Genomic DNA, 24,935 nt, shown 5'->3' with positions numbered 1-24,935 from the left:
TGGAGTTAAGTCACCAAAGGAAAATATTCAGCAGGTGAATGGAAGTTCAAGACAGAGCTCTGGGAAAGATTTAAGAACACAACTTACTTTCCTTAAAAACATTTTGAATATTTGAGGTCTATATTTCTTGACATAAGATATTCATTACATACTTAAGTCACTTTGGAATTTCACCCCTACAGGCAGAACCATGTAAAAGACATAGCCATTATCAGTGGTAAGATAAAAGGGTGGATAGGATACATCAGCAGGAAAGCGGCCACCATCAATTTCCACCCAACCTAGGACTTACATTTTGTTGGGTAAACTCTCTGAACATAGCTGCCAGTCTGTCATCCTCAATATCACAGTCAGTCTTGATAGCCACATTCAGAATGTGAATTGGTTCATCCCTGGGGACCTGTAACTCAAGAACACAACACAAAGAAATTAGCAGGCTGGTTAATATAGAGGCAGAGAGAAGTTACAGTACTTGGTAGAATACCTGAAAAAGAGATACGCCTCACAGGACATTCTGGTTTCCCCACTAGTATGAATAAGCAAATTGAAACCATTGATCAGGGGCGCCTGAGTGGCTCAGTCGGTTGGGCATCCGACTTCGGCTCAGGTCATGATCTCACAGTCTGTGAGTTCGAGCCCCGCGTCAGGCTCTGTGCTGACAGCTCACAGCCTGGAGCCTGCTTCAGATTCTGTGTCTCCCTCTCTCTGACCCTCCCCCATTCATATTCTTTCTCTGTCTCAAAAATAAAAATAAACATTAAAATTAAAAAAAAAAAAAAAAAAAGGAAAAGAAACCATTGATCAGCATCCACAACAGAGATCAAATAAAGTAAAACACCTAACTTTTCAAAGATAAGGCAGCAAAGGCATTACCCAGAGGGGGACTCAAATCCTGACTTGACATGAACTTGAAGACCACTGTGTCAACTTTTTCATGAATAAAATGGGAATGAAACCATTTGTCACATTTCTTCACAGAATGTGAAGAAAAACGAGTAGAAGAAGCCATCTGAACATATTCTCACATATTTCCTAACAATTTATCAAACAGTGGAAGTATCAAACCATGGGAAAATCACCTCATCGGGAAAAAGCAGAATTATCTGTTTACTGTGAAATGAAAAGAAGGGATTTAATAAAAGGACAAAGTTCTAAACAAAATGCCTATTTTTTTCCCCTGCTATCTAGTCTGCCATTCCCTGAATACTATGATAGCACCATTCTACAAATATATAAGCCACCACTAAGAATTAAAGCAACCATAGCTCGAGTCTTGAAAACAACATTCAGAGACTCAGAGGCAGCTGCAATGGATATGGCTGAGTCCATTTGCTATTCACAGTATGGATTCCAAGATAAATACAGTTTGGTTTTTTTTAGATTAGAATTTATATTCCATTTGTTCCCAAAAATACTTTGATGAGGCATATAAAATTAAATAATATAAAGTAGGGTAAAAAGATGGATTCTTCCAAAGCCAGAAAGATAGCATATACTACAAGTCCTGTGTCTGAAGTAACAAAGCAGTCTCTCAAAGGGAACACTATACCTTGTCTTCATCATACAGAGATGTGTGACCTGCCTCAGGGAACGTGGGGCTTTGGGGTGGGGAGTCACAGAAGCAGCCCATCACTTCATCAAAGATCCTGAAAAATACCAGAGAAATACCCACCATGAAAACCCAAGTGGCAGAAAACCTAAGTGGCAGGAAACTAACGCTGCCATTGCCAGCCCAGTCCACAAGAAGAATCTATTCTGCTCTGTGCTCAATAGTCAACTGAATAGAATCACCAGTGGCTAGAGGTGACATGCAAAATTTCACCAAGTGGCAGAAATTAGGAGGATGGATTGTTCAACCTTTAATAAACCATATATATTTTTTCTTTAAAAAAAAAGAATGATCTACAGCTTTTTTGTTTTTTTCATATGTAAGCTATGAGCACTGCTGTCATCATCGGTCTTAAAGTAACAGAAAGAGCCTGGGACTGGAGCAGTGACAGACCAATGTAATTACCCCTCCCCCTAGGGTAATGCATCAGTATACATCAAGAGATAGATGCTGAATGCATTTAATCAAAAGATGTATCGTCTCTGGTGGGGCTCACTCTGGTGTTGTGTTTAATTTCTCCTGACATTTCACTCATCACAGAGCAGACAGCTTCTTCTGTTAGCTCCTAAGGAAAATATGGTTTTTGTTTGTTTCTTTTTTTCTGACCAGGCTCATATAACAAGTAGAGGCTTGTGGAGTCTGAATAAGAGGTAGAAATGGAAGAACATATACCTCTCCAAGGACATATACAGCAAGGGCTATATCTCTTTAGCTGGCTCATGGCTATTCTGGGGGCCTTTATTCACTTGGCAGAAATCAGAGACCCCAAAACAGAGATGGCTATAGCTCCCCTTGAACAGACACAGTTCCACAGTGTCTTACCTGACAAAATCTTCGAAAGTCCGAAAAGAGACCATTCCGCCCATCCGCTGACACGGTGGAGTGAATGAGTTGTCCAACAGCACATCGCTGACACTAGCTACGTGAGTCATGCCATAGTGGTTGAGGTTGGAGGAGAAGGACATTCTAAACAGTAATTCAATCAAGTGCATTAGACAAGGAAGTTAGGAGCAGGATTGGGAGAGTAACAATAGAGAAAAGGAGCAAGAGAATACTCTGAGGTAGGGTCAGGTTGCAGAGCAGATTTGGTTTTTTACCCACTGTGGATAGGCCTGTCTTGATGGATTCACATTAACCCTTTCATTTCAATTTTACCCCACACAAGCTATTTTTAGCACCCCCAAATTTCTCCAAATAAAAATCTAAGGATAGTGAAGAACTATGTAGCAGTTTTAATACAAGGACGCCATGGCATGACTAATGAATGAATAGCACACAGGGGTTAAAAACCATCCTGCATCTTCCCCTTCCCTAAAACATTCCCTTTTTTAAAAGGAAGGAAGCAAGCCAAGTGGGCTGTAACTAGGCAACACTTAATCTACTGTAATTCCTAGAGAAAAATGCCTTAAGTATTCACAGATAGATATATGCATGTACAACAACAACTAAGTCATTTGGAATGGTTTAGTAAATCATCACAGAAAGCATTTATCATACAGAAACAAGTCACAGTTTATAAAAGGAACTTTACTGAGGTATTTACTTCCTCCTTTACTGGGCTGACGGGGACAGCAGTTGTAAGGATTACAGCTCCTCCCTTTTTGAAAAAGAGACATTTTTCAACTCGAAATTGCAAAATTTCCTCTTTTATATTTAAACACTCCTATTCCAAAGTAAACATATCCTCACCAAAAGCCCTTAAGAAATCCTAGTAAGATGCAAAAGGGCAGAGCATGGGTCTCAAATATGCGTAAGCATGACAAACAGGTGTTAAATGGAGATGCTCCAAGAGAACTGTTTGTTCAAGCTAAAAACATAAGGAGTATGTATATTCCTTGATGCACCTCAGCAGTATGTACTTAAAAGTAATACTGGGAAGTATTTCCAAATGCCCAATCAATCTGGACGGCCTGTTAGGAAAGACAAAGTAACCGATGCTTTTAGGACTTGCCTGCCATGTTACCGGCATACTGATCAGAAGCAAGTTCAGAACAAGGCAGGGGCACCTAAACTTTGGGGAGCTGCTCAAAAGTCTCCGTGAAGTGCACCACCTGCAGTGTTGCAGGAGGAAGAGAGGCAGCAATGCAGACTAGAGATCTGCATACATACTGTACTCTATTCAAACTGTCATTATAAAAGGCAATGGAATTTTTCAAGGGACGGAGTGCTGGTCACACAGACTACAGAGACTGACACTCCAAGTTTTTATTCCTTGGCAAATGAGGACTGTGAAAAAGGCACTTCATCTTTTGGCAGTACCAGAGAGTAGAAAGGCAGAGTGGGAGAGGAAACCATTGATACCATGAATGAAACAAACACATGAAACACGCATCAAGCAAGTCTTACACATGGTGCTCACTAGAAACTGGGATTCAGAGTTGTGTGAACTTAGAAATGCTATCATCCTCTTTTCTAGGATCACCAAACATATTTATAAAGAAGCAAGTTTGTGAGGCATTATATCTTTTTCTACCTGCCTGGCATTAGACAGGAAAGATAAAAGGGTTCCAGATAACACTTAAAGGGAACTGCCGCTGAATAAGCTAACAGGCTGTGTTTGTGGCAAACATGGAGTTAAGTATCTTTTTCACTCTACTGAACCCCAGGGGAAATCCACTGTTCAGTTTCCCCCACTACTATGCTCAGGGGCCAGGACATAGCTTTTCTGGCAGGCAGGAATGAACCAAGTCCACTCTCAAAGGGCAGACACAAAGACCAAACCAATGCACTCCCTTTTCTCTCCCCATCCAAACTGGACTCTGAAAGCTATAATCAGTTTTGATTACTTAATATTTAAAGGGAGAGGAACAAAACAAACATAAGTCTATGAATATTTCAATGTACAGAACTGATCATCTACGAAGAACTTGCCACCAACTTATTGCTTTCCACTTTGGCGTTTTGTAGATCCAATTCCAATCAGAACTGCTATCCTCTCAAACTTGCGTTGTGTTGCCTTGCTTGGCTCAGAAGCAGGTGGAACCAAAATTACCAAAATATCACATGTGTTATATATTGGCCCGGAAACTTCTTCACAGGGTTATATACATCAAAGACTTAAATACACTTTTCAAATGTTAATCTTATAAGTCTGAAATAAAATTTGGTTTTCATATCATTGTAACACTTTAGAAAAGTAGCTAACAAACCGATAAAACATGAGATCAGCTATTTCTGCATTTGCATTCTGCTAAAAGGAGAAGCAAACTCAAGAAACTAAAAATTAAAAAATTAAGAACAATTTGCCAGGGGAGGAGTAAACTAAGGGTTTCTCCTCTGAAAGCCCCAAACTAGACAGAGAATGTAGCAAAAGACGTTTACAGCAAAGCTGAACAGCAGGCAGACAACTCCCCTATCATATACAGCTAGATGGGGGGCTTCTCCATCCTGAGGCTTTCCAAGTGTTGCTTTTTGAACAGCTGAAGAAAAGCTGCAGACATGTTTTCCAAATAGAAAGAATAATTTAGTATGTCCAAAGGGGAGCTCAGGACTCCCTAGCAGAAGACAACATAACTTGTCAAATGTAGTGTTAATTTATTTCCCTGATTTCACTATTCTAAGTTACAAAAAATGTGCTTTTAATTGGAAAAGAAACTAAACATACGGTACCTGTTTAGCGTGGGGATGTTCCCTCTGTAATTAAACAACCACAGTTAGTTACTGATAGGTTAGTGAAAGCCATCATAAAAGAATTGTCAGAGCAGATACAGACCGGACATGAAGAGCTCCAGCCTGGCAGCTCTGGCATTCAGCAGACATAATTAAGTGCTCATTACCCTTCACACACCAGGGTGCCTCGAAAGAGGCATACCTCTTGACCTACCTCACCAGAGCAACTGTTGCTGGAAAGGGTTGAAATGGATTACCATGGATTTTTAAAAATAAGTCTACTACAAAAAAATAATGCAGAGGGGCGCCTGGGTGGCGCAGTCGGTTAAGCGTCCGACTTCAGCCAGGTCACGATCTCGCGGTCCGTGAGTTCGGGCCCCGCATCAGGCTCTGGGCTAATGGCTCAGAGCCTGGAGCCTGTTTCCGATTCTGTGTCTCCCTCTCTCTCTGCCCCTCCCCCGTTCATGCTCTGTCTCTCTCTGCCCCAAAAATAAATAAAAACGTTGGAAAAAAAAAATTAAAAAAAAAAATGCAGAGTGGTGATAAAACACAACCTCATGAAAATTAATTTAAGCTCTATGGACATGGCATATTATCTTAAGCTTCAACATGAAATGTCACTCTTGACAAGTCTTATAGAATCTTCTTTCTTGTTCCTATTTTACTGAAAATTTAGTAAGGAAGTCCAAAGAAGTTGATTCCATAGCCCCTCCCACCTTAACTGCTTTCCTAGGATATAAGATGAACTTATAAACTCTCCTCCAAAGAAAAGTAGCCAGGAATCTAGGTTCCCAGCTATCTTTTGTAAGCCCTTTTAACTATGTCTTCCTCTCACAGACCAGGGAGGTGGCGAGGAGTGGTGGGGGTGTTGGAAAGGAGGGTATTCGGTACTATGGGAGCTTAAAAAACTGAAAATCATGCAGAAATGTAATGATAAATGATTCTGTAACTAGAGTGATATACTTTGTTAAAATTAAGTAATTTATACTTTTTAATGATTTTAGGGTAATAATGACTTTTTTTTTTTTTTTAATTTTTTTTCAACGTTTATTTATTTTTGGGACAGAGAGAGACAGAGCATGAACGGGGGAGGGGCAGAGAGAGAGGGAGACACAGAATCGGAAACAGGCTCCAGGCTCTGAGCCATCAGCCCAGAGCCCGATGCGGGGCTCAAACTCACGGACCGCGAGATCGTGACCTGGCTGAAGTCGGACGTTTAACCGACTGCGCCACCCAGGTGCCCCAATAATGACTTTTTAAGAGTACTCCAAGTTCAAAAACTCTAGGCCTCTCATAAATAAAACCACACCTAAATTTGGCTAGCCCTAGAATTTCCTGACCAAGTACTTGTCAAAACGATGAAAAAAAGATTAGGGTAAGAATGGAAACTGCAAGGCAAGTTTCCTGCATTCTCTTTGGTCTTTGCCACCAATGCTTTTTTCTCCCCCCACTCCCCCCCTCCCTTAATTTGATGTCAGTCATTTCCTCAACGGAAAAAAATAATAAAATAAAAAATCCTTACTTTCAATGTTAAAAGGGCAAAGTTATACTTACCACCCACAATTTAGGAGTACTGTAAGGGCATTGATTGGTTGATATCTTAACCTTCTAACATTCTTTTACCAGCATTTAATCATTGTTGGGGTTTTCTGGCACACACAGGACTTAATGGGCAGAACATTGTGGGTGGTGCTGATGATATGTGGGAAGGAGGAGAAAGGGAGGAAAATGATGCACTTTCCATGGCAGTGAAAGGAGCAGAATAGACTGAGCTGGCCATATAAATAAAATGCTGTGACATATCACTGCACACAAACTGTATACCTCATGTGATTTGTGAGTAGCAATGCTCTTTGCATCAAACCTGTATCACAGAGCTAATTCATAAGGCAGCAAGAGTAACCTCTGAGTGCAAAATCCTGCACCTTTGCTGTTTGGGTCCTTTGAGCCTCTCATTCAGGGGAAGGGGTTTCAATTTACAAAAGATCCTTAGTTACCATGCACGTAGCCATCCTCAACCAGTAAAAAGTATGCATGGGTTCTAGAACAGAGGGAGTTGTAGCTAAGCAGAAAACTAACAGTAAACGCTAATGAGAATATAGGAATGTCTTTCTTTTAAGACATCAAGGAATCTAAAGAAAGGAGCTACCTGCACAGTCTCCTACCATGAACCTCAATTCAAAGAGAAGAATCCTACAACTGAAGCAATCTCAGGTTCCATCTATTCAGGTTTCTGGAATTTAGAAACCAGTATAATCTCTCTAAACTGTTAACCAATTTCTTAAACTAATAAAATGGTGCCACTGCTTCTGCAGCTACACTCTAATCCCTTAGGGAGTCTTCACAGAATGAGGGCCAAGTTTTTAGTAGAAAAGGGCCTGAAATGAAAAGAACATCACCAACCAAAAGCCAGCCCTTTTTCATCAGCAATTCTCAAGCTCTCATAGGGAGCCCCCTGCTGCTTTGTTATTGGAACCATGAACCATCTACACAGTATGGGGTAAGAACAAAAACTCCCAGCACCTCCAGTTTTTAACAGAAGGGCCTCAACTCAATCATACAAGAGGTAAGTTTAGATGCAGCTTATCCTCTTTGACAGAATAAGAATCTGTAGGGCTGTACATGAGATGAGCAGGGAAAGAAGGATAAACTCTATCACCAGGTGAACACTTAACCATGTCCATAATGATCATTTATATATTGTGTTACCCTTACATAAGGAATATTTGCTCAATTTAAGAATATGACCAGTGTGAGGTGCGCCTGGGTGGCTCAGTTGGTTGAGCGTCCAGCTTCGGCTCAGGTCATGATCTCACAGTTCGTGAGTTCGAGCCCCGCATCGAGCTCTGTGCTGACAGCTCAGAGCCTGGAGCCTGCTTCAGATTCTGTATCTCCCTCCCTCTCTGCCCCTTCCCTGCTCATGCTCTGCCTCTGTCTCTCAAAAATGAATAAACGTTAAAAAAAAAAAAAAAGAATATGACCAGTGTGGGATACTGCACACTAATGTGATATACTAGAAAGTAGATCCATGGTCAACATAAAGATGAACAACCAAAGGAGAGACTGTATGGGAGTCAAATATGCTATTTATATAGCTTTTAATAAGATAAAATCTACCACATTTCACTGCATACTCATCATGCAAAAGCAGTCAAACTACTCAATCTCTGATAAGGCAGTCAACTACATTTTCAAATACATAAATGGGACATGAATTCACTTTTCATTAGACATTTGCTGTTTAAGCTTTTGGAAGCACTTATAATAAATCTTCATTCACAGTGTTTTGATAAATACTGGAATCATTTTCCTTCCAGCAGATTAGCTCCATTTTACAGATGTGATAACTGAGAAAGCAAAGGGAATATTTTCCAAGGACACTGCTTAATATACAATCATAAACCAAATTCTATACATTTTCTCACCTGTTCCTGAGGCTAGCATTACACTTCAATGTAGACTAAATTTAAAGAAGGACAAGAGAAATCCTTTGAATTCTGAGGTTCTTGGCATTAAGTCACCTCTGATTTTATTGATCCGCCTGCACAGAGTGGCTGGAGAGCCTGCTTCAATATGAATGCAAAGTCAGAGTTGCTGCCTGCTAGCTGAACCCTCTTTATTTAAGGAACACTGACTTCTCTGGCAGTCACAAGTTCTCTCAGCCTTTTACCAGCCCTTCCAGCTGAATTTCATTTTGCTTGATTCCAGCTAGCCCTACATAAATCTTTTATCATATAAAAATGCTCCCAATTCTTTGGCCTTCTAACTTGAAAAAAAAAAAAAAGACCCTATATGAAAATGACGGGGATGCATGCAAACAAGCAGTGGTTACATCAAGCTGTGACTGAAAGCCAGTATAGGGCAAATCTTTTGAAGTAAGGCAGCAAAGCAGAATCAGAAGAGGTCGGCTGAATAACCTACTAGCAGTCGCTAACAGCACTACCATAGGAGAAAGAGCAATTTGGCTGGCTGTGACCAGTGGTGGTCTCCTTGTGTGACTATATTTCTGCAGGAGAATCCAAATCAAGAGGTGTAAAACACATCTGAACCATGTATTTCTACTTGGCATCTCCTGCACCACCTCCTTGCAGTTCAGATGCCCTGATTCCACTGTAGAGCTTTAGTTTACAATAAAATGATCATTGCTTCATTCATTTGCAGCTCCTTCAAAGCCCCTTCTTTGCTCTGCTGGAAGATTTTGCTCTTTTTGAAACAAGTATGCCAACAGAGCTGCAGCATATTACTGTTGCCTGCTGTATAATTAGCTACAAACCCACAGCACAAAACTACAGGGATTTACAGGTGCCCTGGATTCTGCTTTTCCTTCCCCCTGGAATCAGCTAGTCTTCTTTGACAAGAAGGGACCTTGGGCTACCCTAATGATATATTGAGAGTTTTAAACCCAGCTCTCCAATCTTACAAGTCTAGAGTGCCAAAATAACACAGCAGAGACTAGAAGCTGAGCCATGGATACAGGAAAGCACTTTGGTAAGCACTTAAACCTGCTGAGAATCTTCTCTTCTGCCAGATGCTTGCATCTTATCAGCAGACTACCCTGAATGAAGGAAGCAAGCACTGTAGGATTTTATTTATTTATAGCTCATTCTGGCCTGCTAACTACAACCAAGTGCTCCCACTGCTAAAAAAAAAAAATGCTACAAGTTGGATGACTTTTGAGTGTCTCAGTAAGATCCAAAAAACACTCTAATCTCTGGGTGTCAGAGATTATCAGAATTCTCAAGAATGGCAGCAGGCTACTCATTAGTCACATGGAAGGCTTCTGATTTCTAAACTTCCTCACAACCTTCTTTATAAGAAGAAGGCTCAGCAGACACCCACCGACAGCTAAACATTGAAGGTGCCAAGCAGCCTAAACCGAGTCATGACCAGAACATGTGCTTTCAGGGGAAAGAGAACACAGCCAACCTCTTCTGGATGTGAAACATAAGAAACAGAAAGTGCATGAATTAAAACATTATAACATAGAGGGCCAAGTTCAGAAGGAGCAAACAGCAGAGAAGGTGCAGTGCAACATGACTTAACTAAAGCATGAATTTCCATCTAAGAAATAGGTGGAAATAAACACCAATAGCTCCTCACCCATTTATATATGTACAGAAACATACAACAAAGTATACTTCTATCTCCTGCATCAATTTTGATGCTTATTTGAATCACAGATTAAAAGTTAAAAAAAAAAAAAACAAAACTACGTTCACAAATGTGTATTACTTATGAAAATCATTTGGAGTTTTAAATTTCACACTCCCAGATTATCATAATATGCACAGCCACAGAGTTTATGGGATAATACTTTACATATGTTTGTATGAATATAGCTATATTTTAAAAGATCAAATACATAGACTGACTAAAGAACTTATTTGTTTACAGATTATTCTGACTTAATGTGCCCAAAGCTAAGTGAAATCCTAAATGTCAAATGATTCCATGAATTGTCAAAAGTAAAGACATTCAGAACGATGCCTTAGTTTAACAAGATTTTCCATCACCAGCACTAGAGAATGATAAACTAGGGTTTTGGAATGGGAAAAAAGACAAACACATACACACACACCCCCTAGGGCTCTAAACCCTGACTCTCACTAGAGAAAGGAAGAGAAAAGGGAATGCTGAATGATCTAGTCTGAGCTCAAGGATCAATCCATGTAAAATACTGGCTGAATTCACTAAAGAGCTGGGCTGATGGAATCTCAGACAAGAGAAATAAATCCTGAGTCTAGATAATAATAAAATGTTCTTTTAGTGAAGACCAGCTGTCCTGACGATTCCTACACCAAGAGAATGACTGAAAAAACTCACTTGGTTGTGGAGGGGCAGAGAGAGAGGATCCCAAATAGGCTCCACACTGTCAGTGGGAGCCCAATGCAGGGCTTGAACTCACGACCCATGAGGATCATGACACCTGAGCCAAAATCAAGAATTGGACGCTTAATGAACTCAGCCACCCAAGCTCCCCAAAAATAAAATCTTTAAAAAAAACCAACACAACAAAATCCCCTCCCCTCAAAAAAATTCTCATACAATAAGAAATAGCCTTTTTATTTTTATTTTATTTTTTTGAGAGAGAGACAGCGAGCGAGCACACAGAGGAAGGGGGAGAAGGGTAGAGGGAGAGAGAGAGAGAGAGAGAGAGAGAGAGAGAGAGAGAATCTTAAGCAGGCTCCAACTCTCAGTGCAGAGTCTGACATGGGGCTAGATCCCAGGACTTTGGGATCACAACCTGAGCCAAAATCAAGAGTCCGACCCTTAACCAACTGAACCACCCAGGCGCCCTGGAAATAGCCTTTAAATCTCAGAAGAAACACACCCACACCCACACACCACATATATAGGTTTCCTATTATGCTTAAGTCAAGAAAATCTCTGCAGTTTCTCTTCAAGTAAAGGGAATTTAAGAAGAACAGGGTATATCTATACCAGAAGCTTCTCTGGGTGAAGCTCTAATAACTGGATCCTCTGGTGAGTAAGACCTACAGATGTCAAATAAAATTGCAACTACAGCTCCCAGAAAAAACTTGGAAGTCTTGGGTACAAGATCAAGAAGATAACACACTTGAAAGATTTTTTTTTAATGTTTGTTTGTTTTTGTTTTTGTTTTTTTAAATATATTTCAGGTCATGGAATTTTTTTTTTAACATCTTTTATTTATTTTTGGGACAGAGAGAGACAGAGCATGAACGGGGGAGGGGCAGAGAGAGAGGTAGATACAGAATCGGAAACAGGCTCCAGGCTCCGAGCCATCAGCCCAGAGCCTGACGCGGGGCTCGAACTCACGGACCGCGAGATGGTGACCTGGCTGAAGTCGGACGCTTAACCGACTGCGCCATCCAGGCGCCCCTGTTTGTTTATTTTGAGAGAGAGACAGGAGTGTAAGCAGGGGAGGGACAGAGAGAGAAGGAGACACAGAATCCGAAGCAGGCTCCAGGCTCTGAGCTGTCAGCCCAGAGCCCAATGCGAAGCTCGAACCCACGAACTGTGAGATCATGACCTGAGTGGAAGTTGGACGCTCAACTAAGTCATCCAGGCTCTCCAAGCAGATAACATACCTTACCTTGACTGAAGCCTACTTAGCAGGAAGGATGATTCAGAAAGTCATAGAGATTAGAAAGAAACTGTTCAGTCATCTCCTTTTTAAAAAAATATTTATTTACTTATTTATTAAATGTTTATTTATTTTTGAGAGAGAGAGAATGAGCGAGCACGAGCAGGAGAGGGGCAGAAAGAGAGGGAGAGAACACCAAGCGGGCTCCGCACTGATGGCTGATAGCACAGAGGCTGATGTGGGCTCGAACTCACGAATTGTGAGATCATGACCTGAGCTGAAATCAAGAGTTGGACAGTTAACCGACTTAGCTACCCAGATGCCCCCCGTTTTTTGTTTTTTTTTTAATATTGAGAGGAATAACTGTCCAATTATACTGAAACATAGAGTGTCAAGCAAAATTTCAGTCAATCAAAATGAATAAGCCCAAAGTCAACAATACATGGTATACTTAAATATCTGTTAAGAGGATAGATCTCATATTAAGTGTTCCTTCCACAGTCAAGTAAGTTCTAAAAGTATTTGAAATGTCAAGCAATACAAAGGCCCATGATGAATTTAAACAAAAAATAAAAAGGACCAAACATGGTGGCCATACACTACCTGTTCAAAGGGTGTCTTCTCCCTTCTTAGAGGCTGCTCTTTTCATTGGAATTTGTGTTTTACCTACTGCTCTAAAAATCAAAACATGTACCAATGGGACAGGTCTTCAATTCAAACAGTATCTAAGGTGTTTTTGAGAAAAAATACTTTGCTTCTGTCAGTTTGCAGACAGCCATGTTTCTTTCATCCCAACTCATGAGGGCTAAATCACTAGTCAAAAATAAACTGCAAGAATGGAATTTCACCAAGTGACCCCATATGCAACAAGAGACTGTGGTCTTGCTTTGATAACATAGCTTAGGAAGATACTCACTTCTAAGGATTGCTGGACAAAGTTAATCTACTTCAAATGAATGCCTAGCTAGGAATGTGAAAAACAAGCACCAGGAAAGAAAATGCAAAAACTGGTTTAAGAATATATCTGTTTTCTCCCCCAAGAATTTTTGGTTTGTTAACCCCAGGTGGTAAAAATATTGTAAATTCTGTTTTACATTGATAAGTAAAATATGTATATTCATATGCCTGTTCTCTGTCCTCATTGAATAATTTTTAAAAACTATTTCTTTACATGTTTATTTATTTATTTTAGGGGGAGAGCAAGCAAGCAGGGGAGGGGCAGAGAGAGAATCTTAAGCAGGTTCCATTTTCACCATGGAGACCCGACACGGGGCTCAATCTCACAATGGTGAGATCATGACATGAGCTGAAATCAGGAGTCGGGTGTTTAACTGACTGAGCCACCCAAGGTGCCCCTCATTGAGTAATTTTTAAAGTATGCATAAAATATTATAGTAGGGGCGCCTGGGTGGCTCAGTCGGTTGAGCGTCCAGCTTTGGCTCAGGTCATGATCTCAAGGTTCGAGAGTTCAAGCCCTGTGTTGGGCTCTGTGCTGACAGCCCAGAGCCTGGATTCTGCTTTGGATTCTGTGTCTCCCTCTCTCTCTGCCCGTCCCCCCGTTCACACTCTGTCTCTCTCAAAAATGAATAAACGTTAAAAAAAATTTTTTTTAATATTGTAGAATATCTATCTACACTATCAGATGTGGATAATTTCTATAACTAGTAAGAACAAGAAACCTAAGAATTAGAGGTATTTGGGTTTTTTTTTTTTTTTAATCCATCCCAGGGGTACTACCATTAACATAAAATAAAGAGGGCTCAGTGTGACTGTCCTAATTAATTTTTAGTCTAGAGCTGAGCTGCCCATGTGGCTAGGAAGTGCTTGAAATAGGGCTAATCTGTATTGAGACATGCTGTAAATGTAAAACACATTCTAAATTTCAAAGACCGAGTATGAAAAATGAAAAATATCTCATGAATAATTTTTTATTACATATTGAAATGGTATTTTGGATATGATGGGGTAAAGAAATTGTGCAAGGTAATTTTATCTGTTTCTTATTGCCCTTTTAAATGTGGCCAACAAAAAAACTTACATATGTGGCTTGCATTGTATTTCTACTGGACAGTGCTGGTCTAAGTAGCAGTGATTCTTAACTGCAGGGGCTCATCAGAATTATCGTAGGAGCTTTTTCAAAAAGTGGTCCCCTGGAGACTGGTTCAAAATAAAGCAGAATCTTCGTAGTCAGTATTTCAAAAATATTCCCTGGGGCGCCTGGGTGGCTCAGTCGGTTGAGTGCCCAACTTTGGCTCAGGTCATGATCTCACAGTTTGTGGGTTCAAGCCTGGCATCAGGCTCTGTGCTGACAGCTCAGAGCCTGGAGCCTGCTTCAGATTCTGTGTCTCCCTCTCTCTCTCTTCCCCTCCCCTGTTTGTCTCTCTCCCTCTCTCTCTCTCAAAAATAAATAATAAACATTAAAAAATAAATAAATAATTCTGAGACTCATTAATTTAGAGGTTACGGGACATTGTGTCCTTGAGCTTTACAAGCTTGGGAGTAGAAGTAACACTGGTAGACTGTCTCCTGTAACTTATTTCTGTGGAATAAGAACCAATATGCTCATTGCCTGCTTGTTGAAAACAATAAGAATAGGAAAGAATAATAGTACTAAAGCTGGAAAAAAAAGTTGGAACTTGCCTCAAAACTAGTTAAAATTAAGAGACCCTGGAATTCTTTTATGAGATGAATAGGCCTATTATATAATAAAGAATTTGACAAGCCTTTGTCCCTGGTTCCTGGGAGAGAAATTCTAAGTCCTTGGAATTTCTCAAAAGAAACAGAAGTATCTTCATTATTCACGAGCCCCTTGGATTACATCTGAGTTTATGCTAAGAGATGTGATAACTCAAGATAGGGGTTGCTCACTAGAAAGACCAACCTTATGATTAGAGGGTTGGAGGCTTTGAGGCAGCTGGACTTCTGGGGAGGGGAAAGAGGTTAGAGATGGAGTTTAACTGCGGTCTGTGATTTGATCAATCATGCCACTGTAATGAAATCTTGATAAAAACTCAGGACACTGAAGCTCAATGGAACTTTGTGGTTGGTGAACACACTGATAATGCTAGGAGGATGAGTACCTGATTCCAAAGGGAAAGAATGGGAAAGCTCTGTATTCAGGACACACCCAGACTTTACTCATCTGGCTGGTCCTGATCCGTGTCCTTTATAATAAAACTGTATTCATAAGTATAGTGCTTTCTGATTTTTGTAAGTTGTTCTAGTGAATTATTAAACTGGACAGGATGGTGGGAACCCCAAATTTGTAGCCAATTGGTCAGTAGTGCAGGTGGCCGGGTGCCCCACTTGTGGCCCCATCTAAAGCAGGGACAGTTTTGTAAAGGACCAAGCCCTTAACTTGTATTATGTGACCTAACACAAGGTGGTTAGTGTCAGAATTCAATGTCAGTACACCAATTGGTGTCAGAATAAGGTCATACCTTCAAACTGTAACAAAAACATTTGTAAGAAAATATAAAACCTTATAAAACTAAATTCAAGTAGCAAATCTATGATATGTGAAAAGGCTGTACTCTAAAATTGAGTATATCGTTCTGTGATTAAATCTGATGGCACATTTTATACTCCGAAACTAACAAAAGGACTTTACATCTAACAAGGCATTGGAGCAATGTTAACATTTTTCTGGTTTTCACAAAGATTATTTTTACCTTTCCTCCTTTACTTGTCCTTACCTGCACCTTTCCATCACTGCTGCTGCTGCTGCTACTAACCCAACAGTTTATAATTTTATATACACATAACCAAAGAAGATTTGAGACAGAAAACAGGATCACAGTTCTGTTCAAGTCTGGTCTTTGGCTATTGGGATGTGTAAACCTTAGATGTCGGGAGGAGCAAATAACCATGTTTTGAAGCCGTAACAGGAATAACCAAGACTCATACCCTTGAGATGGAAAGGTGAATAAGATTTCTTAACAAACAGTTAAGAAGCATTTCTCTCATTTTCCAGTCTACTTTCCTTCACGAAACTGGACACGTACCCTCAAATAACAAAGTAGGACAGGGAGAGCAATTCAAAAAGACAAGGGGAGCAATGAGGAGGGAAGGAAATCCGAAGCAGCTCTGCAGCCTGACTACAAATCACTGCCCACAGGGAAGAGGCAGTAGAAAGCAGGAAGAAAAGGAGAATGTCCTGAGAATTACAAAGAGCATTAAGTATAGCATGTAGTTCTCTACAATTATTCAAGGAATGCGGGAGAAGAAAGAAGACCGAGTGCTGAGCCCATGTGTGCTGTGAGTACCTCGCCGCTCACTGAAGGACAACCATTCGTTTCTAGAAAATGAGATTCTGAAATCCATGGAGGCAAAAATGTACCGAGAGATGCCTGCTAAATCAAGGATATATGCTTTTCTCTGCCAGCCATAAGGTATTTTTGAGGTAGAGATGTGAAAGGATCTTCTGAGACAAAGAAGAGAAGTACTTTTTCTGAAGATGTGTCCGTTCATCTGCTGACCTCTGCTGGATCAACAGTGGCATCCAGTGGCCAAAAGTCTCAGCACAGACTTCTTTGTCTCTAGGAAGGGTTTCTATTGCTTTGGGTGAAGTGGCAATTCAGAAACAAAACCATTTCTGTTGTCTATAACTAAGGATCCCCAAAGACACAGTACTTTGTAATACAAAGTGAAGAACCAAAGGCCATAAAGAAGAAATGGAGGGGGGCAGCTTAAGATTAGCTGTGGTATTTATATTTCCTGTGGTATTACTAAAATGAATGAAAATACAGGAGGGGATGAACATATCTGTGGGTGGGAGTAGGTAGGTTTTCACTGCGTCAGAATACTTTAAAAATAAATCAGTATACAACATATTTTTATTTTAAAACGAAAGCAAAACTGCAACAAATTTCCATATGCACATTTTATTTCTTAAAGGACTTAGGAAAGAAAAAATAATGGAATTAACCTGGTTTAATTAAACAGTTTATTCAAATTTCAGTTTGCACCTGAAGTGTGATTTTTAAAAACTGATTTGATTTTCAGCTGCTACATTCAGATGTCTGTTTTTAGGGAGAGAGCAAAATTGGCTCAGGTATAGCCTTAATGTATAGCAAATAAATAGAAAGGAAAAACATTCCACCCAAGATATTTTCACGTTCCAACTGCTTGACTTAAACTGCTAAAAAAGCGATTTTCTGGCAAAGTTCCAGTAAGTAAAATGCCAGTAAATTATCACTTAAAAAAAAGAAAGAAAAGAACTATGTTTCCTCAGTGACATAATACAAGCAAACATGAATGATGAAGTAATCTTAAAATTTTTATCTTACTTAGATTATATTTCATCTCTCCAGGTCAAAGATAAGAAAAAAAAAGTGGGTACCAAGAGGCTCTTCTCTCACGATTTAAATCTGTTCATTTTTAGGGCGCCTAGGTGGCTCAGTCCATTAGGCATCTGACTCTTGATTTTGGCTCAGGTCATGATCTCACGGTTCGTGGGATCAAGCCCCATGTGGGACTTCACGCTAACAGCACAGAGTCTGCCTGGGATTCTCTCCCTCCCTCTCTGCTCCTTCCCTGCTTGCACACATGTGCATGCACTCTCTCACTAAAAATGAATGAATAAATAAATTTGTTCATTCTCTGCTCTATATTTCTAGCCAAAACCAAAAACCCATGGAACTGTCACATACATTACTCTCAACTCTCATGATAGATCTGGCTGGCTCAGATGCACATCCCAGCTCAAACTCACCTGTTTGGATGCGATGTGGGCAGCATGAACTGGAATTCCACCACGCAGGTATTGTCCTTAAGCTGGCGATGTTGGACGCTGTTAAGTTCATAGGCAATGTAAGCCCTTCGAACATAAACCTGGTTAAAAAGTAACCCTCAGTAAATACACTCCTTCAAAAACAGAAACTAAAAGATGGTTAGCCAGGAAAAACATAGTCTTGAGAAGAGGGATGCAATGTAGGAGGAGGCTCTGTACATAAATAACTTGCTTTAATTAATAAAGCTGCAGTCTTAGGGCACCTGGGTGGCTCAGTTGGTGGAGCGTCCGACTTTGGCTCACATCATGATCTCACAGCTCGTGGGTTCGAGCCCCGCATCAGGCTCTGTGCTGACCACTCAGAGCCTGGAGCCTGCTTCAGATTCTGTGTTTCCGTCTCTCTCTGCTCCTGCCCTGCTTGCAATCTGTCTCTCTCTCTCTCTCTCAAAAATGAATAAACATTAAAAAAAAAAAATTTTTTTAAGTTGCAGTCTTAAATCTACACCCATGACTATAAATGAAAATAAAATTAACCTGCCTCTGCTGGACACCTCTGGCTGGGCCATAAACCTTTCACGTGAACCCAAACTTAGGGAGAAGGTTTGATCATTAGTAAAAGAAAGCATTATTTCAGTAGAAGGTAAAATCAAGCAGTGAGAAAAATGAGAGGTACTGATCTGAGCCACCTGAGGAGTGAAGGCAGAAGATAGAAACAATTGTTGTACAGTTCAACTCATTTACTATCTTGTATCTCTTCGTTTTGTTGTCTCACTACTCCAAATTATTTTAGATTATTTATAACCCGCCAAACCCTAGGCAAAAGCAGTAAGGCATAATTTGACATAACATCTCAAACACACTAACCTGACTCAAGAGTTAAAGAAATAGCAACAGGTTACATCACAGCAAAAACCGTAAGTGTGACCTTGTGCACTTCACAGCCAATTTGCCATGCACATAAAATGCTACATGTGATTCTATCATCATGTGAGGTATATAAGGAGATTTCTCATTAAATGACACGGAAGCACTCTAAGATACTTAGATATTTTTAAAATTTGGTATTTACTGAGTAGGATACATTACATTCCATCCACAGACTACAAATAAAAAGTAAGCCAAAGGAGCTTGCAACAGACTGCAGTGATGTCATATCACATAAAATCATCTAGAACACTCTTCTTCCATCTTCAAAAAACATCTACCTGGCAATTTATAGCCATTATTCAGGGCCTGCAATTTTTGTGCTTAATGAGGTAGTGTGCTGGAAACAGAAAAGTCTTTGAGCCAGATTGACCTGGGTTCAAATGCAAACCCTTCTAATTATTATCTACATAAATGTGGACCAGTCACAGTCAACCTCTCAGGAGTCTCACTTTCCTTTTGCTTCATGAAGTAATTGTAGGGTTAAATGAGAAAAGCAGTAAAGCAACTAAAACACAGTTTGTTATATGTTATTACTTTCTTTCTCATGACAAAATATTTCAATAGAGTTGCTTAAAAATTCAGAATATAACTAAAAATCCATTTTATTTGGCCCAAATCACAAAATGGTACATGTTCTGGTTAGCCATATATTTTTTCATTCATTGTTTTATATGGAATCCTAATTTATTCTGAAATGAGAGAATTCAAATACTTGGAAAGTAGAGACTATTGAAAAATGCTGGCAGCTATTTTCCTATGATTGGACAAGTGGTGATTAGTTCAGCTGAAAACACCTGAGTAAAGCAAGCATTTGTTTCAAAGGAAAAGAAGACTCTACTCTTTAGCACCCAACCTTAAGGCCAAAGAAAAAGGACTGATACATTAGCCAAGTGGACAGAAGAGATCAGCTAGAAACCAAGAAAAAGGTGATATCACAATACTTTGAAAACTTACCTCCAGAGCTGCCATCCTCACTACCTGGTTGCTGTGATAGAAGAAGTTTGGTAGGACATCAAAAATAGATGTTTCAGACAAGATGAGTTTCTGGAAGGTACAGAGACAAGCTTAAGCCATTATATCCAAAAGGGAACAATTTCAGTGGACAAGATTTAGCATTTTGAAGCAGATAGAGTAACCTAAGAATTCTGTCTAGGAATGTCCTGTATAAACTCACCTTCTTTGTGCCCCAGCTTCCTCAGCTACAAAATGGGGGGGGGGGGGGGATGACACCTATCCTCATGGGTCTGTTGCGAGCATTAGAAGAATGAAAATATGTAAAATTCTTAGAATAATATAGTGACGCATCATATACTAATATTAGTGCTAAAGACCATAATTAACAGCCTTCCTGACATATATCTGTACTCAACTTCTTAAATACTGTCTCAATCCTCTGCTATGGTAAGCCACAGATTTGGACCCCAGTTGAAACCCTATATTTCAACTATTAACCAAATAAACAAAAATATCCTTTCCCCTTTTCTAGCTTCCCCGGAAGGAAATCTGACAGAGAGCCTGAAGATTCCCTTGGCTAGATAGAACAATATTACTCTTATTTACAGGTAGAAAAACAAAGTCATTCCTGAAAAAATGGTTCTGTCTAAAAAGTAATAGTCAAGGTCCTTTCAATTAGTAGTAAAATTAGCCAACACTCTTTATAAAACTGGTTCTGTATAAAGCTTAATAGTAAGCATTATAATAAGATAAAACTTAAATGACTTAAGTGGCTTTGTCTCTAGAAGACTAACAACTACCTGTTTATACATCTGATTCAAATACCAGACATCAACTAGTGCTACCACTTAATTCTAGCCTAGAATACTTTCTAGATAAAAAGTACAAGAGGTAGAGACTTCATTTTTAAGCTAAATCACAATTATAATAGCATTTTTATGAAAAAAACAACATTAAGTATAAATCATTTTATAAAGTCAAGGCATGAAACTTCATTTCAGATTGATTAATTGAACCAGGCTTAGGAATAAAGTGGACAAGAATGCACAGTGGTAGAAAAGGGCTTTATGTATACCTGCAGGTTCTCAATGCAAAACTGATGTCCATACATGTCAATAGCTGAAAGGAAGATAGACTCTACTTGGTTATGGCGAAGCTCATATGATGGCAAATGGGAGGCAATAAGAACCTAGAGTGAGAGCAAAATAAGAGGCATAAGTTCCTGAGGGAGTGATTATTCTAGCCTCCTATTAGGCAGCTCTGATACAAAAGCAATAAATATAAATCTGTAAGTGCAGGCATCAAAGATAAAACAGAGACCAAGTAAAACAACTTCTAGGTCCTGTAACATACAGCCAATGCCACCAATACTGCATCTCAGTTGACTCTCACCATGATTTGCGTTGTGAGCAATTTCCCACAGAGGGGCAGGGGGAAAGCAGAGAAAACAGCTTCAATCAAGTTCCCTCAGTGCATGTGATTTACCATTGTAAAGCCTCTAGTCCTGGGGACTGCATGACTAGCTGTTAATTGGTAATCAGGTCTGGCAGGGAGCAGCTGTAGGGAAGGTGGATGTCACAGAGCAGGGCTTTTGCAACTCTGAAGTACAAACAAAGACTAGGAAAAGATGCTCTGACAGCCCCAAGTACTCAATATCAACAAGGAGGTATCGGGATGTAACACCAACGCATGTGAGGGGCAGAGAGAGTGAAAGCAGTGTCACAAACAAACAGGGACACGGTAGGACCTGAATACTCTCAGCAGGTCACTGAGAGGTTCAATAACTTTGAGCAGTTCAGTGACATGGATACAATTGTAGAGAAAGCAGAAGGTCACTGAACAGCTTCAAATGCTGCTTCCTTGTCAATGCCCCGTGCACTGAAACACAAAGGGAGCGCCACTTCTTGGCTTCCCTGCTGAAACCTTTTGGAATGGAAATGAAGACTACAGGGTGAAACTAACTGGACTTCTCTGGGGTTGTTCTGATTGCTAGCACCTAAGATCCACTGCATTATCTTTCTGCTTTCCACACTTAATTTTTTCCTACACACTTAAAAAAAAGTTTTCACTTGCTTCTAAGCTCCCTTTGGGAAGTGAAAAATATTGAGTTTATTGCCATCCCTTAGTTTCCTTTCCCCCACATGACCCTGGTTTACTATCACAAGGTGATTAGGAAAGTCAGGGAATCGTAAGAGAATTTTATCAAGGGGAAAAGACTTCTATTTTAAACAGACTCAACATTAATGTTTTCCTTTCTCTTTAAAAAAAACATACTACGTGGGGCACTTGCATTAAACATCCAACTTTGGCCCAGGTCATGATCTCACAGCTTGTGAGGTCAAGCCCCCACATCCGGCTCTGTGCTGACAGCTCAGAGCCTGGAGCCTGCTTCTGATTCTGTGTCTCCCTCTCTCTGCCCGTTCTGCTCATGCTCTGCCCACCCCCTTTCTCTCAAAAACAGAAACAAACATTAAAAAAAAAAAAAAAGACGATCTGTTAAAACTACAAATTCTCTCTCTGAAAAATAAATAAATAAACATTAAAAAAAAAAAAAGACATACTACGTGAAAACATTTGTTTTGAGGGCCGTGAGAAGATGTACATAGAAAATTGTATGATCTGTGTCAGGAGATTGAAAAAAAACTCATTGTATGAAAACCATTTCTCCTTCAAGATAATCAACACATGTCCTTACCTGGCGTGCTCGAAGTGCCACTTTGGCATTGGTGGTCTTACTGAGTTGAGTTAGCTCTGTGAGGATATTCAGCAGCTCATCAGTGAGAGTAGGGTCCCGACCACACAACTGATCCTAATTGTTAATGTGAAAAAATATATATACATCCACATTAAAAAGAACTGTGGATAGAAATTTGAAATGGGAAAAGGGACTAAAAAGAAAGCAAACAGAGCTGGATTAATAAGAAAATGCAAACTTCCTATTATTTGTATCCCAAACAATGTGTACAGAAGACCCAAGAAGAAGCCACTGCTGAGAAGCCCAAATTCCTCAGGCATTCAGATTCAAAGTTCCTAGTGAATTTCTTTATTAACATTATACTTTTAACATGCAGAAGAAATCATCAGGGACCATTAAAAGGGGCCAAGGGATTCTGAGTAAAAAACAACAGATGATGCCTCCAACTTTTAAGAGGTTTTAAATAATATAGGGACTGAGTCAGGCTTTCCTGTTCCCTCTCCCACTTTTGGAAAGAAGGCAGAATAAGGCAAAAGGAACCACTCCTGGTGGTTTTCATTCCAAACACCAAATGTTCAACATCCCAGGAGGGTGCAAAACAGAAACACAAGAGCAAATTATTCATTTATGAACACACACTATATAAAAACACTATCTCATATGTTGACAATTCTATTCCTGAAATCATTTATCCTCTTGCTGTACCAAGAATCATTCCACAATAACTAAACATGGTGAATCCTTAGATGGAGTAGAGGAAAAAAACCAAGCTACTACTATACAATCCATGGGTTTATTCAATTGGGTCCTTCCTTTTCTAAAAATTAAAATTAGTTAAGAAAAAAAATCTCTATCTATTTTAAGAAAAATACTTCTTCTCCAGTGGAGTATTAGTTCATTCCCTAAATTCATCCATTATCCATGTAATTTTCATCTAAGTTGAAAAAACTGCAAATGTGGATTTTATAAATAGCTGTCCTTTTTTTTTTTTTTTTTGAAATGTACAGAGTTATTTATAGAGATTCTAAATACTAGGGGCGCTTGGGTGGTTCAGTTGGTTAAGCGTCTAACTTCGGCTCAGGTCACGATCTCACGGCTCGTGAGTTCAAGCCCTGCATCGGGCTCTCTGCTGTCAGCGCAAAGCCCACTTCGGATCCCTCCCCGGCTCTCTCTCTTCTCAAAAATAAATAAACATTAAAAAAAAAATCTTAAACAATACCACATAAAATATATACCTTTAGGCATAGTTCCCTCTACTTTGAGTTTGAAATAATTGCTTTTATATTGTAGTGAGTTTTTATTCTCCCTCTACTATAAATAGGACATGACAGATGACCAGATCCCAAAAGGCTTCCTGTTGCTGCCTTTTAATTTTCTTCCTTACCTTGATTATCGGCCTTTTTCCTGAAAAGCCTCCATTTCATATTTAACTTTCTTCATCTCAAAGGTTACCCTTTATGGTCCCTTTATCGCAACAGTATAAACAAAAGCTTGAGACTTTCAGCTTTTGGGGCAGATAGGCATTTCCCAAAACACCTCTTCTACAATCCCTACTGCCTTCCACACCACAGGGTAAACGGTTTGGGAGTACTCAGCACCACTATGCTGGGAAGAAGGCTTCTCAAACATTTTAAAGCAGGAAATACCTCCTGGCCTCCAATCCACCCACCAGAGGTCTGCTCCAAATATCCAGAGTCATAAAACACACGATGGGATTTATAGTTAAGGAAGTGCAAGTACTGTTTTCACATGCTGAACACAGTAAGTTCACTGATCTGAGGGGGAAGATTCACCTGTTTGGCACACAGAAGTCACTGATCTGAGTGAGGAGGAGAAAGTGGCCTATCAAGTGACTATAAATCCAGGGTTCGGTTGAGCATGTGGTCATAGACCAGAGGGCCTGTTCAACCTACCCTAGGTATTAAGAGAAAAAAGGAGGGAGAAAATGCAACTAAGCTACATCTTTTGTTGAGATCTAAGGAGCGAAATAGAATTTCAAGGAAATGTATAAAATCACCAGGGACAAGACCACAGGAAGACAGAAGAACAGACAGATCACAGTGAATAAGGAAACCAAGATAAGGTTTTTCTATTAAATCCCTCTTTTCCTAATGTTCCTAATAGAGAAAAACATTCCTTTCTGAGGTACTTCCTCCACCCATCAGAATGTCCCATTGAAAGATCTAAAAACCTAACAGGTGTCCTGAGAAGTAAAACTCAGCTACTCTGCAAAAGTCCAGACTAAAGTCTCAACATCTAACAACAAAAACCAACATAACAAAATAAGAACACTAGCTACCTACTTGTATCAGACATGACAGCTTTGGAATGTTTTCCCTTGAAA

The 24,935-nt window shown here is 39.7% G+C and overlaps 1 protein-coding gene across 21 annotated transcripts in view; it reads right to left on the bottom strand.

Moving 5' to 3' along the window:
- Positions 1-24,935, bottom strand: part of ACACA (acetyl-CoA carboxylase alpha) — a 280,099-nt gene that overhangs the window by 118,081 nt on the left and 137,083 nt on the right. For 16 of the 21 annotated variants that reach the window (XM_006940119.5, XM_019817560.2, XM_006940115.5 and 13 more), the window contains 8 exons: positions 22,592-22,705; positions 20,972-21,085; positions 19,897-19,986; positions 17,998-18,116; positions 5,219-5,242; positions 2,432-2,575; positions 1,550-1,646; positions 293-406 (listed from right to left, as the gene is read on the bottom strand). In XM_006940119.5, coding sequence (XP_006940181.2) covers positions 293-406; positions 1,550-1,646; positions 2,432-2,575; positions 5,219-5,242; positions 17,998-18,116; positions 19,897-19,986; positions 20,972-21,085; positions 22,592-22,705 — 816 coding nt within the window. The remainder of the gene's footprint in view (positions 1-292; positions 407-1,549; positions 1,647-2,431; positions 2,576-5,218; positions 5,243-17,997; positions 18,117-19,896; positions 19,987-20,971; positions 21,086-22,591; positions 22,706-24,935) is intronic. The other 5 variants (XM_011288954.2, XM_019817557.3, XM_045044080.1 and 2 more) reach the window with 3 other exon arrangements.

This window comes from Felis catus, chromosome E1, assembly GCF_018350175.1.
Source record: "Felis catus isolate Fca126 chromosome E1, F.catus_Fca126_mat1.0, whole genome shotgun sequence".
NCBI lineage: Eukaryota > Metazoa > Chordata > Mammalia > Carnivora > Felidae > Felis > Felis catus.
The sequence above is the reverse complement of the archived record's forward strand: the minus strand, read 5'-3'. Positions and strand labels throughout refer to the sequence as shown.